Raw genomic sequence first — 17,865 nt, 5'->3', positions numbered from 1 at the left:
ACCCTCCTCCTCCTTCCCTGCCACAGTCCACTTTTCAGTACTTTCAGCTCTGGAAAGAGGAGGAAGAGAACAGGGGTGCCTCTTGTGCTCATCAGGAGGGAGGTGGGGTTGATATTGGCAGGATAAGTAGGACTAGTAATTTGTGACAGAGGTGAGGACAATGGCTCTGGTTTGCAGTGGTGATGCAGGCTGGAGGTGAAAGACAAAGGGTCTGAGTTTGCAGGAAGGGGAGTGACAGCAAAATTAGTTACCTAATTGGCTCTTCTCTCTTTTGATCTCCTCTCTATCTAGATTTTATTTATTTTCCAGATTTATATCCCTCTCAATCTGAAATCCTTGGTGGGTTACAATAAAACATACATAAACATAATTTGCCCACAATACTTTCACAAACAATATTCAGTAAAATTAAAAACATCTGCGCTAAAATAAAAATAAATATTAAAACAAAAGTGCTATAAGCTTTTTCTCTTTCTCAACCAGCAGTCACTCCACAAATCTATTTATTTTATTTGCTTAAAAATATATAGACCACCTAAAACTAGGTTTCCAATAGTACATTCACAATCCAACACACATATAAACATCATTCCATCATACCATATGATTGCATAAACAAAATGGTTTTATGTAAAGATGTTATTTTTTTTGTATTGTAGCAACAAGCTCACAGCCCCAAAAGAAGATATTTATTTGGATTTATCTTGCATATTTTTCATTAGTAGCTCAAGATGAGTTATATTCAGATACTCTAGGTATTTCCCTGTTCCTGGAGGGCTTACAATCTAAGGGGCCCTTTTACAAAGGCACGCTGAAAAATGGCTTGTGGTAGTGTAAACACGTGTTTTGGGCACGCGCAGAATCATTTTTAGCGCACCTGTAAAAATTGCCTTTTTAAAATTTTTGCCGGAAATGGACGTGCAGCAAAATGAAAATTGTTGCGTGTCCATTTTGGGTCTGAGACCTTACCACCAGCCATCTAGCAGTAAAGTCTCACACAGTAACCAGGCAGTAATGACTTATGTACGTCAAATGCCACTCGGTGCGCGTCTGAAAATAACAATTATTTTTGGACGCGCGTATCTGACATGCCAAAAATGAAATTACTGCAAGAGCCATGCGGTAGCCCGGGCGGTAACTTCATTTTGGTGTGTGTTGGACGTGTGTAGACACGCAGCTTAGTAAAAGGACCCCTAAGTTTATACCTGAGGCAATGGAGAGTTAAGTGACTTAACCAAGATCACAAGGTGCAGCAACAGCGATAAGAACCTGGCTTTAGTGAGTGTTAGTCCACTGCTCTAACCAGTAAGCTATTCTTACATTCCTTCTAATTTTGCAGCGTTTACTTAATTTCTAATCAGATTTAGTTTAAGGAGTGCCTCAGATACAAAATTAGGGATCCTTTTACTAAGATGCGCTGAAAATGGCCTGCAGTAGTGTAGGTGCGGGTTTTGGGCACCTGCAGAATCATTTTTCAGTGCACCTGTAAAAAAGGCCTTTTAAAAAAAAAATTTCCAAAATGGACGTGCGGCAAAATGAAAATTGCTGCGTGTCCATTTTGGGTCTGAGACCTTACCGCCAACCATTGACCTAGCGATAAAGTCTCGCGCAATAACCGGCCAGTAATGACCTATGCACGCCAAATGCCACTTGGCGCATGGCAGAAAACAAAACTTATTTTTCGGACATGCGTGTTGGACATGCAACAAAAATGAAATTACCACAAGAGCCACACGGTAGCTGTGCAGTAACTCCATTTGGGCACGCGTTAGGCGCGCGTAGACGCTTATGTGGCTTAGTAAAAGGGCCCTTAGTTTGTAAGTCCTCTGGGGATTGGGAAATACCATTTGTATCTGAATGTAACTGAAAGTGGTCCATGAGTCATCTTTAGAATAAATGCATGTATTGAGACTCTTTTGTGCACAGAACATTTGAAATGGTGTTTGCATTTGTATGTTTATTTTGTAGTGTGGTAGCATATTCTGTAATCATGGGAGCACTAATGGCTAGTGGAAAAGAAGTAGCAGGAAAAATTCCAAAAGGGAAAGTAAGTACAGTTTAACAGAATGCATGCTATGAACCTGAAGCTATTTTCCAATTTCCTCTAGAAAAAGACCAGAAATTTAGTATTACAGTATATTCTGTATTGTGTTGTACCTAAATACTATAAAATTAATTTTTTCTTCTATAGCAAAGCATTGGCAACCTTGTTCTTCAGTTACCAAGTTAAAAAAAAAACACCCTAAGAACTGATTATTCTCTGAGCTCATCACATGTGGGTGATGTCATCCATGTCACCCGGTACAGAACACTTGATAGTGTATTACAGCTTTAAAACAGCATGTGCATCATTCCCACCTCGCATGTGCAAGTGCCTTCCTGTCCACTGCTAGAGCGCGGGACCTGCAGTCTTCTTCCATCCGCCATGTTTCCATTCCTCAAACTGCTCGATTTATTCATGAGCCTCCAATGAGTAACAGTAGAGATCCAAGTAGACCACATCTAGTGAATACCTTTATCTAATTCTTTAGTTACAATCTGCCTTTGGCAAAGTTGCCTTAGATCTTGCAACCCATTTGATTGTAAACGATCACTATCCTTGCTTTCAGCAACATCTTGATTACTTTTCCCTCTACTGAGGTCAGGATTTTATGGTCGGTAGTCACCAACCTTTTTTGAAGCCCTTCTCCAGTTGTGGAACCTCCCCTGTTTTCAGGGATCCTTTAGAGGACCTGCCAGACAAGACAACTGCTAGATGACCATAAATTATTCTTGAATCCCTCAAAATGTGAGGCTTTATGGATTGTGAGTTCATCCATTCCCTCATTCATTCTCATAATTCAAAGCCACCCTATAGCAGTAAAGAATCTGATCATCTCTTTAGGTGTAATATGGGACTCTGATCTTTCATTTTCTTTATATCTTAAAGGTGATGAAAAGTTCTTTTTTTTTCTACTTCAGGAAGATTCGTTCCTTGAAGTATGCTTTGCATTTTAGTAATTAGTAGAATTGATTATTGCAATTTCTTACTGGTGGGTTGTCCATTATATCAGTTTAAACAACTTCAAATAATTAATGATTACTGTTATATTATCTTTTATGTATGTTTAGCTATTGTATTTTCTTTTTTTCTTTTTTCTTAAAAATCGATAAAATTGTTGTGAAATCAAAATACTACTATACAGTTGATCTACATTGTTAAACCTTTTGATCATATATTGTACACCACACTGATATTGCTGTTCAAAGGCGATAACACTAAAGAACCAACCTCTCTGAGCTCCCTCAGTATCCTAGCATGTATCTCATCAGGCCCTGTGGTTTATCCATTTTCATTTTTGCTGGTGGTTTTTTTTTTCACAGGAGCAGTATAATTATCATATGATTCATAATAGAACCAAGACACTACACCTTTCTTTGTAAGAGAAAGGAAGTTACTTCTGGTAAAGTTAAGTAGACCAAGGAAAGAGAGAAGCAGATGACAAAACAGCATGACATCTCTATACCCCTTGCAAAGAAACAAGCAAGAGCTGGGTCAGGACCATGGGCACATGACAATTACATACCACAAGCATCTCTAAAAAAGGAATGTTTTCAAGCCTTCCTTAAATATCTCTAATGAGAGTTCCAATCTGAAATACAAAGAAGACATTCCATAGAGCAGGGCCCATTGCACTGAATATTTTAGTTCTAATAGTGTCAAGACATAGAATATGGAATGTAGGAATAACAAGACAGTTCTGCTGAGATGATCATAGTGACCTGTTGGGGATGAGGAGATGTGAAAGATATAGAGGGGTGCCAGAGGAATATACTCTATAAACAATAACCAGAAGCTTGTATGTAATCCTTTGAGAAACTGTTAATCAGTACTCAACTCGAAGTAAGAGGGGACACATGGTTGAACTTCCTTGAATTGGATAGCAGTTTTATGGTTACATTCTGGATTATTTGTAGTCTTCTGATGTCTGAGATACATATACCATTTAGTAGCAAGTTGCAGTAATCTAGGTGAGTGATGAGTGAGTGAACAAAGACACAAAGGGCAGATTTAATAAACCGATTCCAAACAGAAAAAAATAATCTTTAGTTTGAAAACACAATGTTGTACAATGTTGGATACCTGTTGTTGGAAGTTCAGATGTTGGTCTAGGTCTAGAATCCACAACTCTCGTGGAATACTTAAAGTATGGCAGAGTTGGCTGTCATGATTGGGGTGGATGGTAATGGAGTATTAGTTTGGGAAAACAAAAGACCCTTGGATTTTCCCAGGTTCAGTTTATTAACATATATGTTAGAAAATGTATACTGGTACTGGAACACTTGAAAGGTTGGGATTATTGGAAGATATGTTTTGGAGGTTTTTTGTTTTGTATATCTAACTTTCATTTTTGCTAATTGTAACCCTGGGACTCATATTAGGACAGGCTAAATACTGAAATAATTTAAATAGAATAGAATTGTGTTGAAATTTTTTGTATTAATCCCATATATTTATATCAATTTGTTATTTTTTTAAAGTACTGTACAGTTTTAATCTGGGAAAATTACTTATCCTTTGTGTGTTTCAGTTGGTAGATTTGGAGGCTATGACAGCACCTAGTTCTGAGGCCTTTAGCAAAATTGCAAAAGACTGGATGAATCTGAAAAGGTAAACAAATATTCTACCAGACTTTACTAGTTTCTCTAGTGTGAGTGGGCATGCATCTCAAACTAGACAGTTCATACTGAGCCTGTTTACAAAGACGTGCTAGAGTTTTTAGCTCGCGCTAACCGTGTAGACGCCCATAGGAATATTATGGGCATCTACACAGTTAGCGCATGCTAAAAATGCTAGCGAGCTAAGTGGTTGCCTAGGAAGTAATGCAGAAATGTAATTTTATTCAGATCTAAGCAGTGATTTGCTTACATGAAGGAGGAATGCATTTTAAAGCTTGAGCTATGTTTTAGAATTAAAAGGCCTTGTTTAAGTCTTTGATGATGGGATGGAGTGAGGTAGGAGTTAGACAAGAAGCATCTGAAAAAGCAGAGGGCGTAACTACAAAAGATGTTCCCTCTTAAGTCTACACCACCCAATAATTTTGCAAATAACTTTAAATTCCAGCCCTTCCTCACTAATATGCTGTAACCCATTCATGAGGTCTTTTCTTCCATACCCATGATCTGTCTTGCAAGCCAGAACCTTTGCTCTTCCAGGCCTATATGGTCGCTCTCCTTTGTGAGCTTCATATACTCTGGTTGTTGTATATCAGCTATGCCTTGTCTTTTGTCCCCAGCTCCTTTGCAGGCTAGTCCTACTCTTGCCTCGGGTTCATCCTTCCTGGGGCTTGCATGGTCCCACTGTCAGCTCTGCCCATCATATATGGTAGCTAATTTCTTTGTTCAGCTTTAGTAATGAGTGTATATATTTGGCTTTCTGTGAGAATGTACGAGTCTGTATTCAAACACCATGATAGGTGTTTATTTTAAATGCTTGAGGCAGCACTTACAGTGGGGGAAATAAGTATTTGATCCCTTGCTGATTTTGTAAGTTTGCCCACTGACAAAGACATGAGCAGCCCATAATTGAAGGGTAGGTTATTGGTAACAGTGAGAGATAGCACATCACAAATTAAATCCGGAAAATCACATTGTGGAAAGTATATGAATTTATTTGCATTCTGCAGAGGGAAATAAGTATTTGATCCCTCTGGCAAACAAGACCTAATACTTGGTGGCAAAACCCTTGTTGGCAAGCACAGCGGTCAGACGTCTTCTGTAGTTGATGATGAGGTTTGCACACATGTCAGGAGGAATTTTGGTCCACTCCTCTTTGCAGATCATCTCTAAATCATTAAGAGTTCTGGGCTGTCGCTTGGCAACTCGCAGCTTCAGCTCCCTCCATAAGTTTTCAATGGGATTAAGGTCTGGTGACTGGCTAGGCCACTCCATGACCCTAATGTGCTTCTTCCTGAGCCACTCCTTTGTTGCCTTGGCTGTATGTTTTGGGTCATTGTCGTGCTGGAAGACCCAGCCACGACCCATTTTTAAGGCCCTGGCGGAGGGAAGGAGGTTGTCACTCAGAATTGTACGGTACATGGCCCCATCCATTCTCCCATTGATGCGGTGAAGTAGTCCTGTGCCCTTAGCAGAGAAACACCCCCAAAACATAACATTTCCACCTCCATGCTTGACAGTGGGGACGGTGTTCTTTGGGTCATAGGCAGCATTTCTCTTCCTCCAAACACGGCGAGTTGAGTTCATGCCAAAGAGCTCAATTTTTGTCTCATCTGACCACAGCACCTTCTCCCAATCACTCTCGGCATCATCCAGGTGTTCACTGGCAAACTTCAGACGGGCCGTCACATGTGCCTTCCGGAGCAGGGGGACCTTGCGGGCACTGCAGGATTGCAATCCGTTATGTCGTAATGTGTTACCAATGGTTTTCGTGGTGACAGTGGTCCCAGCTGCCTTGAGATCATTGACAAGTTCCCCCCTTGTAGTTGTAGGCTGATTTCTAACCTTCCTCATGATCAAGGATACCCCACGAGGTGAGATTTTGCGTGGAGCCCCAGATCTTTGTCGATTGACAGTCATTTTGTACTTCTTCCATTTTCTTACTATGGCACCAACAGTTGTCTCCTTCTCGCCCAGCGTCTTACTGATGGTTTTGTAGCCCATTCCAGCCTTGTGCAGGTGTATGATCTTGTCCCTGACATCCTTAGACAGCTCCTTGCTCTTGGCCATTTTGTAGAGGTTAGAGTCTGACTGATTCACTGAGTCTGTGGACAGGTGTCTTTCATACAGGTGACCATTGCCGACAGCTGTCTGTCATGCAGGTAACGAGTTGATTTGGAGCATCTACCTGGTCTGTAGGGGCCAGATCTCTTACTGGTTGGTGGGGGATCAAATACTTATTTCCCTCTGCAGAATGCAAATAAATTCATATACTTTCCACAATGTGATTTTCCGGATTTAATTTGTGATGTGCTATCTCTCACTGTTACCAATAACCTACCCTTCAATTATGGGCTGCTCATGTCTTTGTCAGTGGGCAAACTTACAAAATCAGCAAGGGATCAAATACTTATTTCCCCCACTGTAAATTGCCCATGTACATTCAGCACCACTGTTTGCAGAAGCAGTGGTTTTAAATATACGTATTTAGTAGTAACCAGAGCTAGCTATATGGATAATGGTAATATTCAGCCATTATCTGGATAAGAATTCAATTTAAGTTGACAGCCTTTTTTTGTATATTGCCAGCTATCTATAGAGTTAGGCAGTACATCCACCCTCACTCTATTCCTGCACTGCCTTATAGTGCTGTTGAAAATTCACAGATAGGGCATGAACAGGGTACCCCTATCCAGATAGGAGCGTTGAAGTATCCGTCCTCTACTTACTAGCACAAGCCGAGGTCCTGACAAGCCATGTACCATATGTTGGATCAAGTGAGATTAGCTATCCAGTTCTCCAGATCCCCATCACTATAGCATTGTTACCACAAGGTAAAAGAAAAGAACATATGCAAAATAAGTTGCTGTTTATATTTAGAGGTATACCTCTATCTGATTACCACTTGCACTTTATTTCCCTCATCTCCTTATTTTCTCTCCATAAATATAAAAATGCTTTCTTTCTGATAACAAGATCAGAAACCATCTAGAAATATATTTGGAGAAAGCATTTTTAAATGACTTTGGAAATTTGCAGTGTTCCCTTCAGCTTGCAGAGTCTGTGAGCTTCAAGCCTTTGGTGATATATGTACCTTATAGTTTAGTTTAGTTCTATGCACATATTCTTGAGGTGGTGGTAAATTCCTCCCTTTACCAGTCGTTTGTCCTTCCAGCACTTTTTTTCCCACATCACTTGTCATGAAAGGTAAAGAGACACATGGATTATAAAAAAAAAAAGCTGGCGTAGACTAAAGTGCACTCAGTATTTTGTTTCTTTTGATGCCAGTAAACCTGAGAATGGTATAGCCAAATGCACATTGTCTGAATGGATAGAAAATGCTTTTTCTTTCACACCCAAATAGGCTTGACTCTGGAATGCTCATTATTAGAACAATGGTGGTATCAGTTTGCCTACCTGAGGAGTATCCATGAAAGGAATCTGAAAGGCTGCAATATTGGATTTCTGTCCATACATTCACCTCCTATCATGGTTTGGAGAGGAGTGCAATAATAATTGTGTTCAATATGGAGAAATTAGATCTTACCTTCTATTTTTCATTCCTTGAGTATCTCCAGACCATTCCCAACGAGTGAGTATATACCCTTCTACCTGCAGATAGGAGACTGAGTAATGTCAGCCCAGAGCCTACCAGTATTTCTTTTGACAAAGCAACATGGTAGCGAACAAAGAAAAACAGTTCCCCAAATAACTCAAGGGAAGAAGGAAACAACCATCAGAAATTCAACTGTTCTGACATAGAATTAAGTTGGGCATTGCCTTCCAAAGTTTAGGTTCCCCAGAAGGAAACATCTGAATAAAAGCTGCACATACAAATACAGAGCAGCATAAAAAAAACGCTGCCTCAAATTCTGGGTGGGTTTGTGAATTGTCTGGAACGATTCGAGGAACAAAAATTAGCAGGTAAGAACTAATTTCTCCTTCCATATCATCTCTCCAGACCATTCCCAACGAGGGGGGAAATACAAAAGCAGTACTCAATAAGGGTGGGACACAGCCAACCCCTGAACTAAACTGAAGCTCCAAAGGATGCTTCTGTTTCACTTGAACATCCAACCAGTTATGCTTGACAAATGAATGGGGGGGGGGGGGGTAGACCAGGTCTGTCACTTTGTAGATAGCCTGAGAAGGCACCAAGCTATGTATTCCCCTTGAGGAAGCCTGAGATCTTGTAGAATGTGCCTTCAGGCTCCCACCTGCCACTGAGCATATAAGCTGAAGTTATAACCTCTTTGAGCCGCCTGGCAATTGTAGCCTTTGAGGCCACTTCTCCCTTCTTCTGTCCTTCAACCAGTATAAAAAGTCTGTCCAACTTCTTAAATACCTCCATCCACTGAAGATAACAGCACAGCGCTATGCGAATGCCCAAATGATGAATAGCTTTGAGATGCTTCCCCCAGGACAAGTGGAAGGGACAAACAACCTTCGGGAGGAAGGAAGGCACTGGCCGTAGGAAGTGCTCTGTCCAGGAAAAAAAAGAGAAGGAATGATTCGCAACAGGAAAGGGCCTGCAATGGGACCCTGAGACAACAGGTTGTCTGACTGGTAAAGAGGAAGGGAGACCCCAACCTGTAGTTGAACTTGGTCTCTGTACTACGAACATCGCAGCCAATCCAGAGCTACCAGAACAACCAGCCCTGGGTGCCCTTTGATCTGCTGAACTATTTGGCCAATATGTGGCCATGGATGTAGACTAGCCATGGTTCCCCAATGTATTTTTCCAAGCCAACAGGTTCCTTCCTGCAACTGAAAAAATGACACACCTTTGCATTCGCCAAAGCTATGATGCGCATTACCAGTAGACCCCAGCACTGAACTATAGACTTAAAGGTGCTTTGTAATGGTGACCACTTCCCTGAATCTAGAAGTTTTCTGCTGAGGAAGTCTGCCTCTGAATTGGAAACTCCTGCCACATGCACCACTGATTGCTGCAAGAGATTTTGCTCTGCCCAGGCCATGAGCATTGCTGCTTCCTGAGCCAAGGGTAGACTCCTGATATCCCCTTAACAGTTCACATATGCCACTGCTGTTGTATTGTCTGACAAGATCATGACTGCTTTGTGACTGAGGAGGTCCCAAAAACCTATGAGAGCCAGTTGGATGGCTCTAGTTTCCAATCAATTAATAAAATCAGTGGGCTGCTTCTTTGACCAACGGCTCTGTGCTACATGACCCAGACAACTGGCCCCCATCCCCAAAAAACTGACATCTGTGGTAACTATTCTCTGCTCCAGATGACTCCTGACTAGCCCCCAATTCAAATTCCGTCACACCTCAGAACGGAGGGACAATGGCAATACAGGTCATCCACCTAAACAGAGCAAGTCAATAATGCATTCTGAAGGAGGCTTATATGAGCTCTTGCCCAAGGAAACCAATTTGATAGGTGTCATCGAGCTTAGGACTTCCAACACCTCCCAGGCTGATGGTCCATGGGAGCTGCAGATAGCCTAAATCTGTGAAATTAGCTTCTGAATCCTGCCCTCTGGGAATACTACCTAGAGAGTATCTAACTGGACTCCCAGATACTCTAGAGCAGTGGTTTCCAAGTCTGGTCCTAGAGGCACCCCAGCCAGTCAGGTTTTCAGGATATCCACAATGAATATCCATATGAGAGGTCTGCATGAAGAGTGACACAAGAAAAGCATTGGGAAGAGGACGAGAGAATTCCAAAGGCATAGCCTAGCCTGAGGTAATTTAGGTCAATTGATGAAACAACTGCAATTTTCCCCCTCTGGGAATTATCGGAGGTCTTAGAGGCTGTACATATCCTTTGGCCTCCATCTCTGTTTCCACTGGAGCCCTCTCGAAAGGATTGAAAGGAAGATTTCCTACTCCAAAAATTATCTCATTGGGTTCCACTTACCTGCCCCTCCCCCAACACACTCCCACTCAGGCAGGCAAACTGATACCACCATTGTTCTAATACGAGCATTCCAGGGTCAAGCCTATTTGAGTGTGAAAGAAAAAAGCATTTTCTATCCATTCAGACAATGTGCATTTGGCTATACCATTCTCGGGTTTACTGGCATCAAAAAAAACAAAATACTGAGTGTACTTTAGTCTACTCCAGCTATAAGACTAAGGCTTTTTTTTTTTTTTAAATAATCCATGTGTCTCTACCTTTCGTGACAAGTGAGGTGAGAAAAAAAATGCTGGAAGGACAAACGACTGGTAAAGGGAGGAATTTACCTCTGCCTCTTCGATCCTGTGAGTATGGGTATTGAATTTCTCCCTAATTTCCTCCACAGCTGAATGTAGATTTAGTTTTCCCTCTAGCATTGCTGGCACCATCTTAGAAGTTTCCTGCACAAAAATATCTGTGCAGATCTCCGACACTTTGTCCCACTCAGCCGCCATCTAAGGCTCCACACCATTGCCATGTTCTTTCTGCACTCTCGGGGTCCACACTGGCGTACCTTAGAGAGCACCCTCTAACCATGCAGCTTGGTTCTCTATGGGCCCTCACCTCTAGCCCAATCACCAGAGGGACTCCGAGTGGATCGTGGAGAGGAGACTAAACCGGGAGCCAGTCTTCCTGTGCACGCTCAATTCCTGGCCATACCGGAAGTCCCAATTCATGCTTGCTAAAGCCAATTATACTTATTGCTAGTTAAGTGCCAATTTAGCGCTAATTAGTCAATTAGGTTACACGCATAACTGACCCTGTTTTATAACTGCATGCCCAATTGTGTTCCTAACTTTGAGCACTGTTTATAGAATTTGGAGGATAGTGTCTTCTCTTTTCTCTTGTCTTTATGTACTTTCCTAACAAAATGGTTTGTTGCGTTGCTCTTACAAGATCTCCTTACAGTTTTACTCACTGCTTTTCTACTTCTCCTAGGTTGGGTTCAGATTATACCATTTCTGAATTAGGGACTTAATTCAAAAGCAACTTTTCCAAAACACAATTTAATCTTTCCTTATTTAGCTTGAGTCAAATATGAGCCTTGCTCATATGCTGAGTTGGCTGATTTCTTCTTTTGGTCCATGCTGCTCTGGTTAATATATCCGTAAGCTGTAAGACTGCTACTGAAAGGTTTTAAGTTAGATGGAAACGTTACAGGGATTGAATCTAATGAACTGAGCATATTTTAGCAATGTGAACTTGGAACCCAAGGTCTTTCACATTTGGATCAAAACTACTCCAAAAAAAAAACACTGCCAAAAGAAATTAATTTCAGTCATGGAAAGTTCATACGTGGTCTGAAAAATGAATCAAAAATCTGTATTCCATATCATCAAGCTGATCAATCCATAGACTGGTGGGTTGTGTCCATCTACCAGCAGGTGGAGATAGAGAGCAAACTTTTGCCTCCCTATATGTGGTCATGTGCTGCCGGAAACTCCTCAGTATGTTCTCTATCTCAGCAGGTGGTGGTCACACACAGCAGCAGCTCTGGCTAGGCCTCCAAGCCTAATCCTTAGGTTTTGTTGAGGCCTGGGGTTGAGGGCTCTTTTGAGCAAGTGCAAACCTGGTGGTGCCAGGTCCCTCCTTTTCTCCCCCCTCCCGCTGGCTCCGTTAAAAAAAAAAAAAAAATTTTAAACGTCCTTAAAGGCGTTTATTTCGACGTTTATTTAAACGTTCATTGCAGCTACTCACTGGGACACCAGTTCGTTACAGCTCGGAGCAGCAAGCAGGTAATTTTACCTTTTTATAGCGGGCAGGGGGTTCCCCGATTCTTCTCCTCGTGGCATATGGCGTCGGAGGGCGAGGGCGCAAAGGGTCGCTCCCCGGATCGCTGGAGCGCTTCTAAAGGGGATGCGGGGGTTTTACAGCCTGATTCGCCCTTGATGGGTGACAGTTTAGTGACCGATGAATGTCCCGGTTCTTCCTCCGGCGTGGCGGTTTTTTCCCGCCATAAACGCCCATCCCCCGCTCCTCGCCTCCGCCATCTTGGCCGGCCACGCGGCTCGGACGGCTTCTTCGTGGGCCGCCCTTGAGGTTGGAGACATTAATGCCATGAACGCCCTTAATTTGGGCGACGGCACAAAGCAGCTAAAGTTAAGCACCGTTCTTCCCGCGCGGCTCCTTTGCGGAGTGTCGCGCCGGACGCCATTTTGGATGCGCAGCATGTCTCTCCCCCGCTCTTGCGAGCGCCGATTGAGGGTGCGTCTAGGGCTGTGGCCCAGGCTGCGGAAGTGCACAGTCTGGGGGGTTTCTCCCCCGAGTTTGTTTTGCTGCTGCATCAGGCCTTCCTCATGCAAAACGCTGCCCCTGCTCCCTCGTCTGGTAAAGAGGTTGAGGTTCCCAGAGGTAAACGCCCTCGGGTTGATTCCCAGGCCTTGGAGGACTTTGTCTCCTCCGATGTAGATGAGGGCAGCGTGTCTGAGGTCTCCCAACGGTCCTTTGCGGATTCCTTGGAGGAGATAGATCCCCGCTCGGATGGAGCGGATGACCCCTCTGCAGCGCGGCTTTTTAGCCCAGAGGATTTGCCCAACCTGTTGTTACAGGCCATGGACACTTTGAAGATTTCCTCTCCGGAGGACGTCTCTCCCTCAGCCCCTGTTGGCTCTGCCATTATGCTGGGGACGTAGCGCCCGCCTAGAACCTTCCACGTGCATGATGCCATGCACACCTTAATTTCGGCTCAATGGGATGTCCCGGAAGCGAGCCTCAAAGTGGCTAGGGCTATGTCCCGCCTCTATCCTTTGCCTGAAAGTGAACGTGAGGCCTATCTGTGGCCTACCGTGGATTCTTTAATCACTGCGGTGACTAAGAAAACGGCTTTGCCGGTGGAAGGTGGCACGGCCCTAAAGGACGCCCAAGACAGAAGATTGGAGGCGGCCTTAAGGTCGTCCTTTGAGGCGACTGCTTTAAGTTTGCAGGCCTCGGTTTGCGGTTCCTATGTGGCCAGGGCGTGCCTGACTATGGTGCAGCGGGCTTCCCCCTCGGATCATTCCTTGAGGGCTGATTGGCCGGCCCTGGAATCGGGCTTAGCCTATTTGGCAGACTTGCTGTATGATGTCTTGAGAGCCTCAGCTAAAGGCATGGCTCAGACAGTCTCTGCGCGGCGGTGGCTTTGGCTGAAACATTGGTCTGCTGACCACGCCTCTAAATCCCGCCTGGCTAGATTGCCTTTTAAAGGCAAGCTGCTCTTTGGGGTCGAGCTGGACAAAATCGTGACCGATCTCGGCACGTTTAAGGGCAAGAAATTACCAGAGGTCAGGGCTCGGGCTAGTACTCGTCCCGGTACATAAGTACATAAGTAGTGCCATACTGGGAAAGACCAAAGGTCCATCTAGCCCAGCATCCTGTCACCGACAGTGGCCAATCCAGGTCAAGGGCACCTGGCACGCTCCCCAAACGTAAAAACATTCCAGACAAGTTGTACCTAAAAATGAGGAATTTTTCCAGTCCATTTAATAGCGGTCTATGGACTTGTCCTTTAGGAATCTATCTAACCCCTTTTTAAACTCCGTCAAGCTAACCGCCCGTACCACGTTCTCCGGCAATGAATTCCAGAGTCTAATTACACGTTGGGTGAAGAAAAATTTTCTCCGATTCGTTTTAAATTTACCACACTGTAGCTTCAACTCATGCCCTCTAGTCCTAGTATTTTTGGATAGCGTGAACAGTCGCTTCACATCCACCCGATCCATTCCACTCATTATTTTATACACTTCTATCATATCTCCCCTCAGCCGTCTCTTCTCCAAGCTGAAAAGCCCTAGCCTTCTCAGCCTCTCTTCATAGGAAAGTCGTCCCATCCCCACTATCATTTTCGTCGCCCTTCGCTGTACCTTTTCCAATTCTACTATATCTTTTTTGAGATACGGAGACCAGTACTGAACACAATACTCCAGGTGCGGTCGCACCATGGAGCGATACAACGGCATTATAACATCCGCACACCTGGACTCCATACCCTTCTTAATAACACCCAACATTCTATTCGCTTTCCTAGCCGCAGCAGCACACTGAGCAGAAGGTTTCAGCGTATCATCGACGACGACACCCAGATCCCTTTCTTGATCCGTAACTCCTAACGCGGAACCTTGCAAGACGTAGCTATAATTCGGGTTCCTCTTACCCACATGCATCACTTTGCACTTGTCAACATTGAACTTCATCTGCCACTTGCACGCCCATTCTCCCAGTCTCGCAAGGTCCTCCTGTAATCGTTCACATTCCTCCTGCGACTTGACGACCCTGAATAATTTTGTGTCATCGGCGAATTTAATTACCTCACTAGTTATTCCCATCTCTAGGTCATTTATAAATACATTAAAAAGCAACGGACCCAGCACAGACCCCTGCGGGACCCCACTAACTACCCTCCTCCACTGAGAATACTGGCCACGCAATCCTACTCTCTGCTTCCTATCTTTCAACCAGTTCTTAATCCATAATAATACCCTACCTCCGATTCCATGACTCTGCAATTTCTTCAGGAGTCTTTCGTGCGGCACTTTGTCAAACGCCTTCTGAAAATCCAGATATACAATATCAACCGGCTCCCCATTGTCCACATGTTTGCTTACCCCCTCAAAAAAATGCATTAGATTGGTGAGGCAAGACTTCCCTTCACTAAATCCGTGCTGACTTTGTCTCATCAGTCCATGTTTTTGTATATGCTCTGCAATTTTATTCTTAATAATAGCCTCCACCATCTTGCCCGGCACCGACGTCAGACTCACCGGTCTATAATTTCCCGGATCTCCTCTGGAACCCTTCTTAAAAATCGGAGTAACATTGGCTACCCTCCAGTCTTCCGGTATTACACTCGATTTTAGGGACAGATTGCATATTTCTAACAGTAGCTCCGCAAGTTCATTTTTTAGTTCTATTAATACTCTGGGATGAATACCATCAGGTCCCGGTGATTTACTACTCTCCAGAGGACGGTTGCAGGAAGCCCGTCGGTACCGCCCGGGCAAGTCGGGTTCCTCTGCCCCCTCTTCCTTCAAGAGGAATTTCTCCCCCAAGCAGCATTCCTTTCGCAGAGACCGCCATCCCGGAGGTGCTCACTCCGGTCCTCCCCCAGGGTCTCGTACCCAATGACGGGGCCTTGGTCCACGCCCCAGTGCAGATTGGAGGACGGCTGTCCTCGTTTCTGGGCGAGTGGACCACAATAACTTCAGACGCGTGGGTGCTGGAAGTCATCAGAGACGGCTGCAAGCTAGAGTTCTGCCGACCCTTAAAAGACGGGTTCGTACTCTCTCCCTGCAAGTCTCCGGTCTAAGCGGTGGCAGTGCAGCAGACCTTGGACAATCTGATCCGCCTGGGCGCGGTCGTTCCGGTGCCAGAAAGTCAGCTTGGCAAGGGACGTTACTCCATTTACTTTGTGGTACCAAAGAAAGGAGGTTCTGTCCGGCCTATCCTCGACCTCAAAGGGGTCAATCGGGCCTTGAAAGTGCGGCACTTTCGCATGGAGACTCTCCGCTTTGTTATAGCGGCAGTGAAGGCAGGAGAGTTCCTGGCATCCTTGGGCATCAAGGAAGCGTACCTGCATATTCCCATCTGGCCTCCTCATCAACGCTTTCTGCGTTTTGCAGTCCTGGGACGACACTTCCAGTTCAGAGCCCTCCCATTCGGGTTGGCTACTGCTCCGCGGACCTTTTCCAAAGTAATGGTGGTCATCGCGGCCTTCCTACGAAAGGAAGGGGTACAAGTCCATCCTTATCTGGACGACTGGTTGATCCGAGCCCCCTCTTATGCAGAGTGCGGCAAGCTGTGAACCGGGTAGTTGCTCTTTTGAGCTCCCTGGGATGGATCATCAACTGGGAGAAGAGCCAGCTGCGCCCGACTCAGTCCCTGGAGTACCTGGGAGTTCGATTCGACACCCAAGTGGGCAGAGTGTTCCTGCCAGACAATCGAATTGTCAAGCTTCAGGCTCAAGTGGACCAGTTCCTAGTAGCCTCTCCTCCTCGGGCTTGGGACTATGTGCAGCTGTTGGGCTCTATGACGGCCATGATGGAAGTAGTGCCCTGGGCCAGGGCTCATATGAGACCACTTCAACAATCTTTGCTGCGGCGCTGGACTCCGATGTCGGAGGATTATGCTGTGCGCCTTCCCTTGGACCCAGCAGTGCGCAAGGCGCTGAGCTGGTGGATGCAGACAGACAAGTTGTCTGCGGGAATGCCTCTGGTGACCCCAGAGTGGATTGTCGTCACGACGGACGCCTCTTTGTCGGGCTGGGGAGCCCACTGCTTGGGAAGGACAGCGCAGGGGCTCTGGTCTCCTGCTGAGGCAAAGTGGTCTATCAACCTCCTGGAACTCAGAGCCATTCGGTTGGCGCTTTTGGAGTTCATCCCGGTACTGGTGTTGAAGCTTGTACGGGTCCTGTCAGACAATGCCACGGCTGTGGTCTATGTCAACCGTCAGGGAGGTACCAAGAGCGCCCCTCTAGCCAAGGAGGCTATGAATCTTTGCCAGTGGGCGGAAGCAAACCTGGAGCAGTTTTCAGCGGCCCACATTGCCGGAGTCTTGAATGTCAAGGCGGTCTTTCTCAGTCGCCATACCTTGGAGCCCGGAGACTGGCAAATATCTGCTCAGGCGTTCTTGGACATCACGAAGCGCTGGGGCCAGCCGAGCCTAGTTTTGATGGCATCATCGGCCAATTGCCAAGTGCCGCGCTTTTTCAGCAGAGGACGGGACCCTCGATCCCTGGGAGTAGATGCTCTTCTCCAACAGTGGCCGACACAAGAGCTCCTCTATGTGTTCCCGCCCTGGCCCATGTTGGGCAGGGTGCTAGACCGGGTGGCAAAGCATCCCGGCAGGGTAATCCGGGTGGGTCCGGATTGGCCCAGACGTCCCTGGTATGCAGACTTGATCAGGCTCTCAGTCGACGATCCTCTGCGGCTGTCAGTGGAGCAGGGCCTGTTACATCAGGGTCCCGTGGTGATGGAGGATCCCTCCCCCCTTTGGTCTTACGGCCTGGCTATTGAGCGGCAGCGTCTGAGGAAGAAGGGCTTCTCAGACAAGGTCATCGCCACTATGCTAAGAGCGAGGAAGCGCTCTACTTCTACTGCTTACGCCAGGGTTTGGCGTATCTTTGCAGCGTGGTGTGAAGCAGGCTCACTTTCTCCCTTCACTGCTCCAATTTATTCAGTGTTGGCGTTCCTGCAAGAAGGTCTGGAGAAAGGCCTGTCGCTCAGTTCCCTTAAAGTCCAGGTAGCGGCTCTGGCTTGCTTCAGGGGCCGCCTGAAGGGTGCTTCCCTGGCTTCGCAGCCAGATGTGGTGCG

General features: G+C 45.4%; 1 protein-coding gene across 1 annotated transcript in view; it reads left to right on the top strand.

Annotated features, from left to right (window-relative positions):
- Positions 1–17,865, top strand: part of TTC13 (tetratricopeptide repeat domain 13) — a 182,176-nt gene that overhangs the window by 161,735 nt on the left and 2,576 nt on the right. Inside the window, 2 exon segments of the mRNA XM_030194686.1 lie at positions 1,969–2,047; positions 4,572–4,651. Of these exon segments, the coding sequence (XP_030050546.1) occupies positions 1,969–2,047; positions 4,572–4,651 (159 nt within the window).

The sequence above is a fragment of the Microcaecilia unicolor genome, chromosome 3 (genome assembly GCF_901765095.1).
Source record: "Microcaecilia unicolor chromosome 3, aMicUni1.1, whole genome shotgun sequence".
NCBI classification, from domain to species: domain Eukaryota; kingdom Metazoa; phylum Chordata; class Amphibia; order Gymnophiona; family Siphonopidae; genus Microcaecilia; species Microcaecilia unicolor.
This window is presented reverse-complemented; position numbering and strand designations above follow the sequence as displayed.